Genomic DNA, 9,922 nt, shown 5'->3' with positions numbered 1-9,922 from the left:
CTTCCCCCACTTGGTCAATTTAAGATTGTACTTTTATGGTGGGTGGCCAACAAATTTGATTTAGATTGGTGTTTAACATTATTTCTCTTGATTATCACATGACTGTATCATTATACTCAATTGGTTTTCTTCCAGATGTACACTTCTTGTGTTTGGAGTGTGGATCCTTTATATCCTCAAGTTAAATTATACTACTGAAGAATGTGACATGAAAAAATTTCATTATGTGGATCCCGACCGTGTAAAGGTTAGATATTCCGCTGAGATGATTCTTTTCTGTTGAGTAAATTAAAATATGTCTAAGCATACATTTAATATCATCATACACTTAATATCGTCTCTAAACTATAACAGGTCAATGTTAGCAAAAGTTTGAAAATGGAGGGTAAATGTAATCTTAGCATTCCAAAACCAAAACCAAAGGCAAAACCAAGAAGCTCACCCAGAAAGCATCCCACCCCATAGCACTCTTCCCACATTTATTACAGCCATGGTGTGGGGTTAGAAGGTTTCATTTGACACTCTTTAGGGCACCACCATGGGATTGATGAGCCGTGATGGTGTCAGAGAGCTTGCCCTTAAAACAAGAGGTGAAAAAAATCTTTAATATCACCAATCATCTCTGTTTCGTTTTTGGTTTTGATGATTTCACATTCTATTTCATGGTTTTCCCTTTCATTTATATTTCTTTTTCTAAATCAATTGACATTAAATGCTAATTTCACTGATTATTAGAGTACTTATATTTTCACTGATGTCAGTGCAGATTAGAAGAGACAATTTCAAATAAGGTAGCATGGTATCTTAGTTATCTTTGTTTTGCTATAATATATGTCACAGATCGATGACTTTAGCAGACAGAAATTTATTCTCTCACAGTTTAGGAGGCTCGAAGTCCAAATTGGCCCCAGCTCTAGGGGAAGACTTTCGCTCTTTGTCAGCTCTGGGGGAAGGTCCTTATTTCCTTTTCAACATCCTTGGAGAGCTCCATGTGGCTTGGCGTCAGTCTTCCCCTGGCTGTAGGAGGTTCTCAGTGCAGGGACCCTGGGTCCATAGGATGTGCTTTGCTCCCACCTCTTCTTTCTTGGTGTTTGTAGGTCCATCTTCTCTCTGCTTATTTCTCTCTTTTATCTGTTGTAAGATAAAAGGTGATGCAGGCCACACTCCAGGGAATGTCCCCTTATATTAAATCGGGGCTATGACCTGAGGAAGAATGTTGCATCTCACCTTAATCCTCCTACAACTAAATAATTGGCTGATCACATCAGATCACATGTTGGGGGATGATTACATCATTATGTAACTGCCAAATGACATCATCATATAACTGCCAAATTACTGAGAATCATGGGCCCAGCCAAGTCGATACATATTTTGGGGGCAGCGGACACACAATTTAATCCATGACACATAGGAATGAGGATAACTGGCATGTATCCAATGCTTACAGAGTACCTTACATATATTGCTTAATCATCATGATGACTGAGAGACACTGGTATTATCTCTTACAGATGGTAGCATTGGAATGTTAAGCTTCTTGTCCAAGTTCACATCTAGTTCAGTTAACAGTAGTGCTTACTGTATTCCAGGAACTGTTTTAAAAGTGCTTTAGTAATATTGACTTATTTAATCCTTACAACAGTCCTAGGGATGTAGGCTTGTTATTATCCCCATTTCTCAAACCAAAGACATTGAGTAACTTGCCCAGGATCATCTTGTCAGGTCACCAAGCCAGGACTTGAACTCAGCAGCGAACCTTCAGAGTCTGCACTCTGGACCACTCCACGTGAGTCAGGAGTGGCCACAGCAAAGAGGCCAAAGTTATAGGCAGCGTGATGCCAAGAAGAAAGCACTTATATATTTGAGTCATGCAGCTCTAGATTGAAATCTAAATACCTCTTACTAACAATGAGGCCTTAGACAAGATAGTTAATTGTTTTGAGTTCTGGTTTTCTTATGTATAAAATGTAGATAACAGCATCTATGTAATGGGGTAGGAAAAAAAGTTCAGTAAGATAGTATACACAAAACTTCTTTTCTGGTCCTGATTTTTATCCTTCTGTTTTAATCTGTATATCCTTTAAGTGCCTCAGATCTTTTGTGGTGCAGACAGGTATAAACAAGTAAATGAAAAGAGGCTAGTCAGTAAATGCACAAGCTTGGCCTGGGTGGGCCTGCTGGCATCTCAGGGGTCTTGCTGACCCTGAGCTGACCTGAGCCTCCCTTGCCTCACTGTATCTGTCCTCAGATGTTTGCTGACTCATTTCATCTCCTCAGCATTAACACATCTGCTTTTGTGGGGCAGGATGTGTCTAGTGTCCAATCCACCTGACCTTGCAGACATCCTTCAAAATCCAAGGCCTTTCCCAGTTCTCTTGGGTACAGTTTTTAGACATCCTGTCTCTGTTTTTTGTCTTCTGGTGAAGGCCTAAAATGATGACACTTCATATGACTTATTGATATGCTGCAAACTGTTCCTTTGTTTCTTTGCTGCACCTCTCTGCATTCTCTGTGCATCTTCTTTCCCCTGTCCATTTGAGTAAGCACACTACTGGCCATCTCACAGGAGTCCCTGGGTAGCACAAATGGTTAAATACTCAGCTACTAACTGAAAGGTCAGCTGTTGGAATCCATCCAGAGGTGCCTTGGAAGAAAGATCTGGCTAGCTACTTCTGAAAGATCACAGCCATTGAAAACCCTAACCCAAGCTGTGGTATTTTTAATCGCCTCATATGTATGTGAAAGCTGGACAATGAATAAAGAAGACCAAAGAAGAATGATGCCTTTGAAGTATGCTGTTAGAGAAGAATACTGAAAATACCATGGACTGACAGAAGAACAAACATATCTGTTTAGAAGAAGTATAGCCTTTGTCTCATATATTTTGGACATGTTATCAGAAGGAACTACTGATAGATTAGTGGGCTCAAACTTAGCACCACTTGTGAGGATGGCACAGGACTGGTCAGTGTTTCATTCTGTTGTGCCTGGGGTCACTATGAGTTGGAACCAACTTGATGACACCTAATAGCAGCTATGACAAACCTCCTAAATTGTGAGAAGATAAATTTAGATTCTTTAAAGCTACCGATTTGTGGTATTTCTGTTACAGAAATAGATACTTGGGGTATTCTGTTAAAGGAACAAAAATTCTTTGCTTCCTTTCTTCATCATAGCTCCTTAAGGGGCACTTCTCTTCCTGAGACATTAATCTTCTGAGCTTTGAACACAGGAAGGAGCCTTGGTGACACAGTGGTTAAGAACACAGCTGCTAACCAAAAGGTCGCTGTTTGAATCTACCAGCCACTCCATGTGAGGAAAGATGGGGCAGAGCTGCTCTGTCCTAGAAGATCGCTATGAGCCAGAATCCACTCAGTGGCAATGGGTTTGGTTTAAGGGATTTTGAACAAGTGTTCAAGGGAGAAGAGTGAGGTTGAGGCAGTTTCCCATTTGAAAAAATTACCCAGGGGCTCTTTCAGAACTTGTTACACATCTTCAAATCAGTTGCAACAGAAAAGAAAAAGGAATTACTGTGACTTTAGTTAAGGTCGGGTGTCAACTTGGCTGGGCAGCTGTTAGTAGTTGTTCCCTATGTTGTTATGTGCCATCGAGTCAGACCCGACTCATAGTGACCACTCCTTGAGTTTCCGAGGCAGTATCACTATGGAAGTAGATTGCCCAACCTTCTTTCCACGGATTGGCTGGTGGGTTTGAACCGCCAGCCTTCTGGTTAGCAGTCAAGTGCCTTAGGCACTGTGCCACCAGAGTTCCTATAATGGTTGGCAGTCGGCTCTATGGTGGTATTTGCCTTGAGCTGCTGATTGTTAAAGCCATCCACTTGGGTTATTTCTGTTGGCGCAACACAGGTGGAATGTATCTTGAGTCCTGCCTTGCTGGAGGGTGTAATTCAAATCACTATCTTTAGCTTCCTTGTATACCTACAAATCTCCTGGGAAGGTTCACCATCCTCTTGCTCCAGTTCTGTGTTTTGGCTCATCCTCATCTCACCCGTGGATTTGGAACAGGAGCTGCCATCTGATCTGCTGATCAAGGTTTATCAAGCCCCAAGAATTGGGAGGATCCTTCAGACCCGCTTACAGACCTGGACTCCCCAGCCTGCCAGCCTCCACATCTACTATGTGAAACGATTCCTTGGGTGTCTGTGAGTTCTGTGAGACGTTACAGCAAAATACAGAACCCTAAGATGGGGGAAATTACTGGGAGGAGGAGGAGGAGCAAATGTCTGAAATGATGGAGCGGTATGGTAGTTTGGACATTTGGGACATTGTTAACCTCTGCCTCATGGAGACCGGCCTTGTGCTGATCATTCTAAGAGAAATTGTTCAAGCAATTTGGGCATGTGGAACAGTTATTCACTTGGAATTTATTTCTCGCCCACGCTGTAAGTTAGGCCCAGGAGGAGTTACAGCTAGAAGACAATCACTTAGTGGAGTGCTCTGCTCATAGTCGAGAAAATTAAGTTTGAAGCCTGAAATTGAACTCTTCGCCAGAAGGAAATGGAATGAAATTTCACTCCTTCCCAAATGAAACTTCTAAAGAGGAATTTTGGCAGCCTGAGAGTTGAGCACACATTTCCAGCTTGAACGCATAACTCTTTCCAATCTTGAGTCCGTCACTAAGCTTGTCTAAGTTCTCTTGGCACTTCTCAGACATTTGTTTCCAACCTAGGAGATTCATAAAACTACATGCTTGGGATGTCATTATATAGAGATGTTAGACTCTTTGCACTCTAAAAATTGCTATTGATAACCTTTGGGCCTTGTGTTTAGAGATAAGTGTGTATAGTGTGGATGGCTCCCCTCTTTGCCAGGCCTTCACCAGTGGGACATCAGGTGCCTGCCAGGCACAGAGCATCACCTGCTGGTGGTCTAGGCAGGAGCAAGCCCTCCTTCAAAGAGTGTCCAGGGTCAGGGCCAGCTCTTTACTTAGCTTCCCCTCCAAATCCTCTTGAAGATGCCGATTTGCATTCAGACGATTGTTAGTTTTTTGTTTTTTTTTTTTATGTTTTATGTCATTTTTGTTGAATATACACATAGCAGAACATACACCAATTCAACAATTTATGCATGTACAATTCAGTGACATTGGTGAAATTTTTCAAGTTGTGCAACCGCTCTTGCCCTCCTTTTCTAAATCAGTTTGCCTCCATTAACATAAACTCACTGCCCCCTGAGCTTCCTGTGTAACATTTCCTGTCACTGTTGTCAGTTTGATCCAGTATATGTATAGGTATGTGTTGCTTGACATCCATTCTGACAAGGTCTAGACAACATCCAACTACATATATGTGTGTGTCCTACAAGAGATTTTTTTTTTTTAGAGGGAAAGCTTCTATCCTTTTGTTTATTATTTCCCCAAAAATGGTTTCAAAAACCCCAAACCCAGACTTTTGCAGCACTGGACTATGGGTGAGCTACAGGCAGGTGAGGCAGAGGGCATGGCTCTGGGCACAGGCTCTTGGGCTTTGTCCAGTGGCAGGCAGGCAGAGGAGGTGGAGGTCTGCAGGACCTGGGCTGCTTTTGCTGCTTAGGTGGCAGGACAGTGGGCAGGACTGGGCACGCTTCATTCCCTCCTCACTTGTTTCCTCGTGCTCCATTTCCAAAGGGCTCCCTTTAGCATCTCTTGTAAGGTTGCTCTGGTGTTAACAATTTCCTTTAATTTCTGCTTATCTGGAAATGTCCTAATTTCACCATCATATTTGAGGGACAGTTTTGCTGAGTACATGATTCTTGGTTGGAAATTTTTCTCTTTCAGTGTTTTATATATACCATCCCATTGTCTTCTCGCCTGCATGATTTCTGTCAAGAAACCCGAGCTTAGTTTTATTAGTTGCCCCTTTTAGGTAACTTTTCGTTTTTCCCATGCTGCTCTCATGATTCTTTCTTTGTCTGGTTTTGGTGAGTTTGATGATGGATATGTCTGGGTGATTTTCTTTTGGGGTCTATCCTGTTTGGGGTTCGTTGGACTTCTTGAATGGATATAGCCTCATCTTTCATCATACAAGGAAAATTCTCTTCCAAAAAATCTTGGACAATTTGGTGACCGGAACTGATCTTTAGGTCAATTCTCAGGTCCCAACACCATTTGGAAATATTCAGGCTGTTGGTCTCATCAGAGTAGCTGACAGTCCGCAGCTCTGACCATCTCTGTACTCACTGTTTTCATTCAGGTTTTATCACTAGTTGGTGCCTAATCCACTTCTGTATAGTTCCTTTCAAAGCTCAGGGCCCCAGGATTATCTTCTGTATCTCTGCCAATAGGTTTTTCTTTTCCTTGTTGAAGAGGGTCTGTGCTGCTTGTCTGCCTGTTCCTCCATCTTACCGGAAGTCCCTCGTGCTCCATTTCCACTGTGCCCATTCTGCTGGCATCTGCCAGCAGCTTCAGTGGCAACAGCAGCCATGAGGACAACCGGAAGTAAACTCCCATAAGGTTTTAATATGGTGTTCATACAACATCCAAGTCACAGAATGCCCTATTTCACAGAACTTACCATGGACACTAAGTGATGCATACCTGTAGTTCTTTAAAAGATAAAATGGTCAAGGCAGACATTCTTTACTAGGTAAGCTAAACTTTTGGCTTAAAGAAGACTTGAAGGGATGTTTTTGTTTAAGGTTTAAAGATTACCTCAGAGCAATAGTTTCAGGGATTCATCCAGCCTCAATGATTAGAAAAAAATCTGGATTTCATGAGAATTTGAAATTCTGTTCTATTTTTTCCCCCTTTTGATCATGAATTTTTAGTTTTATGATCTGTGTGCTGTTTTCTGTAGGCAAAGCCAACTGTTTTTATGAGTTCTGGGAAGCAGTCAAGCCAGGATTAATACACCAGCTCAGCCCCTTGCTGGTTTTGCCACCTTGGGCAGCTCTCTGAACCTCGTTAAGCCCGTGAGAGGAAGATACTAATGACTGTTGTGCCAGGTGCTACTGATATCATGAAGGTGAACTGAGACAGTGGCTATTCATAGTGTCTGCAGCAGCATCTCTGAGAGTCACACAGTATCAGTTCCTCTTTGCATAAATGGGGCCAGATCCTTAGCATGTAAGCAACAAGCTCTTCAGAGACACTAGTAATTTTTTAAACTAAAAAGAAAAAAGTGTTTCTGCTCTAGTAAGATAGATGAGTCCTTTTCAAAAAAACATATCATACAAAAAAATCACATCATAAAAACAGCAAGGCTTTGAGGAAAACTATAATTTGAGCAAACATTTAAAACTACGTAATAATAATAATCCATATAATAAACAGGAGTCCTTGGATGATGCAAATGGTTAATGTGCTCAGCTGCTAACAGAAAGGTTGGAAGTTCAGGTGAACCGACAAGGCACCTCAGAAGAAAGGCCTGGTGATTCATTTCCAAAAAATCAGCCACTGAAAACCCTGTGGAGCCTAGTTCTACTCTGACACACATAGGGTCACCTTGAGTTGGAGTTGAAACTCAACAGCAACTGTTTTAACAATAAACAGGCACAGTTTAAAACACATGTTAAATTCCTAAAAATAAATATTCCAATAAATATAGGACATGAAGGCAGCTTGGTGGGAGGAGGTAAAAGGAAGAGCCAAAGCTGATGAATATGGAGGCAAGGAGAAAAGGCACAAAGCTTAGGGAGAAAATTTCAATAAGCAGTTCTGGGGTAGCTTTTGGCCTAAGTGAGACAAGAGGAAGACTAGGGGGCAAAAGGACATTAATGTTCCTCCATGTTATGCCTCATCTGGCTGTGCCAGTGGTGTCCTTTGCGTTCAACAGCTGTTCCATGGTGATACAAAACATCCATGGGCTGGGCAAAGTGCAGGTGGAACCAGCTGCACTTCTGTGTTAATAAGGCATCATTCCGACTGCATTGAAGGTGGTCCTCACTCTAGACTGTACAGAAGCTGATACCTGAGTCTCTTCCTCATCCTGCTGGATTGGAGGAACCTGAAACAGGAATCCTTAAACACCTCAAAGTAGACTTTTTACCTCAAATTTATTTTATCAAGGTTAGAGCTAGGGGAAAGGGGGAGGCTTTCTGCTTTGCTTGAATGATGAAAGAAATAGTCTTGTTAAGTTTATCTGCCTGTCATGTGATTTTCCAGGTTTGATTTTTCAGGATTCTGACTATAAATTAACTCTAAAAAACAAATGTTTACTAAACAACAAAGGAGCTATGTCAGCCATCACAGAAATGTCATCTCTAGAGTATAGGTCTAATGCCTGAGAGTTTCTTAAATTCAGATTGTGTGATTCCATTCCAGAGAGCTCAGAAGTACGCACAGCAAATATTGCAAAAGGAGTGCCGCCCCAAGTTTGCGAAGAAGTCTATGGCGCAATTGTTTGAGCGCAGGTACAGCATGGACTTGGTGCCCTTTGTGAAGCGGGCCACCAAAACAAACGAAGCCGAATACAAATATGATCCTCCTTTTGGGTTCCGGAAGTTCTTCAGTAAAGTCCAGACCCTCTTGGAAATCTTGCCTGAGCACGACTTTCCTGAACACCTGAAAGCCAAGGGTTGTAGGCGTTGTGTGGTTATCGGAAGTGGTGGAATACTTAACGGACTAGAACTGGGCCATGTCCTGAACCAGTTTGATGTTGTAATAAGGTACATTGCTTTTAAAGCCAACCTTTCTGGTCTAGAATTAAATTCACTCTTCAGTGGCTGGTGCAGTACCAGGTATAGTGAGTTATACAGGAAACACTGCATGGTCCCTGTCCTCAAGGCACTTAGTATTTGAGATGTTGGGACAGAAAATAAAGAAAGGATTGGATGCCCCAAACTGTGCTGCACTGAACCTAGCCTTAAGGGACATTCAGTGGACTGCAGAAATTGGCAATGCCTTTTCCACAAAGGTGAGGTTTTGAAGGATGGGTGGATTAAGGTAAACCAGCCAAGGAGAAAGGCTGTGCTAAGCAGGGGAGAGAGGAGGACTCAGAGGAGAATTTAGTCAGGGCCATCTGTCTTCTGGGAGCAAGGAGATTGGTGCTCAGGAGCCCTGATAGGTACTGCTGCCTGGGACATAGCAATCACACAGAGGAGTTTCAACTCAGCACGACAGGCAATAGGCAGCCATCCTAGATTCCTCTTGGTTTGGCTGGTTAAAAGTATTTTCTTGATTATAAAAGTGTAAAATAAGTTCTTTATAGAAATTGAAAAAATATAGAAGAATATAAGGAAAATAAAAACCACTCATAGCACGAGTAACCAAACACTGCTAATTTGTTGTGTTGTTTTATTTCCAGTTTTGTTCTATATACATACTCATGAGGTCATTTAGTATTTTGCTTTTTTAACTTAATCTTATGAACAGTTTCTGAGGTTTTTAAAGACAAATAGTCCCTGACTTATATTAGAGTTATGATGAACCACACTTATGACCGTCTTTTTTTTTTTTTTCTGTTTACACCTTATTAGTAGTAATGAGAGCTCTGGTGGTGTAGTGCCTAAAGCATTTGACTAACCAGAAGGCTGGCGGTTCAAACCCACCAGCCACTCCTCAGAAGGAAGACTAGGCAATCTACTTCCATAGAGATACTACCTCAGAAACTCAAGGAGGGGTCGCTATGAATTAGAACTGACTCCACGGCAATGAGTGTGGTTTTTTTGGTTTAGTATCACTAATATGGACTACATACAACGTTGCAGCACATAATTTGCTGATGTTATTCTCAGACGTTCACTTGCAGGTGTTCAAAGATTAGGTTTATAAAGATGTTTATAATAAAGGGCAATAATAGAACAAAAAGAGATTTGAATTACATCAGAACTGACTTCAGACAGAGTTGTCAGAATGAAACCCCATCATAAGTCAGGAACTACTTGTATTCTTTAGAAAACTAACTTTAGTTGTTTAAATGTTCTTGCATATGAAGGTTTCATAAGTTATTCATCCATTTTCCTATTTCAAGGCTCTTGATACA

The 9,922-nt window shown here is 41.6% G+C and overlaps 1 protein-coding gene across 1 annotated transcript in view; it reads left to right on the top strand.

Annotated features, from left to right (window-relative positions):
- Positions 1-9,922, top strand: part of ST3GAL5 (ST3 beta-galactoside alpha-2,3-sialyltransferase 5) — a 57,775-nt gene that overhangs the window by 36,820 nt on the left and 11,033 nt on the right. Inside the window, exons 3-4 of the mRNA XM_007948900.2 lie at positions 136-247; positions 8,263-8,606. Of these exons, the coding sequence (XP_007947091.1) occupies positions 136-247; positions 8,263-8,606 (456 nt within the window). The remainder of the gene's footprint in view (positions 1-135; positions 248-8,262; positions 8,607-9,922) is intronic.

The sequence above is a fragment of the Orycteropus afer genome, unplaced genomic scaffold (genome assembly GCF_000298275.1).
Source record: "Orycteropus afer afer isolate SDZICR_OR568_19922 unplaced genomic scaffold, OryAfe1.0 scaffold00231, whole genome shotgun sequence".
NCBI lineage: Eukaryota > Metazoa > Chordata > Mammalia > Tubulidentata > Orycteropodidae > Orycteropus > Orycteropus afer.
Note: the sequence above shows the minus strand (reverse complement) of the source record. Positions and strands in the feature narration are given on the sequence as shown.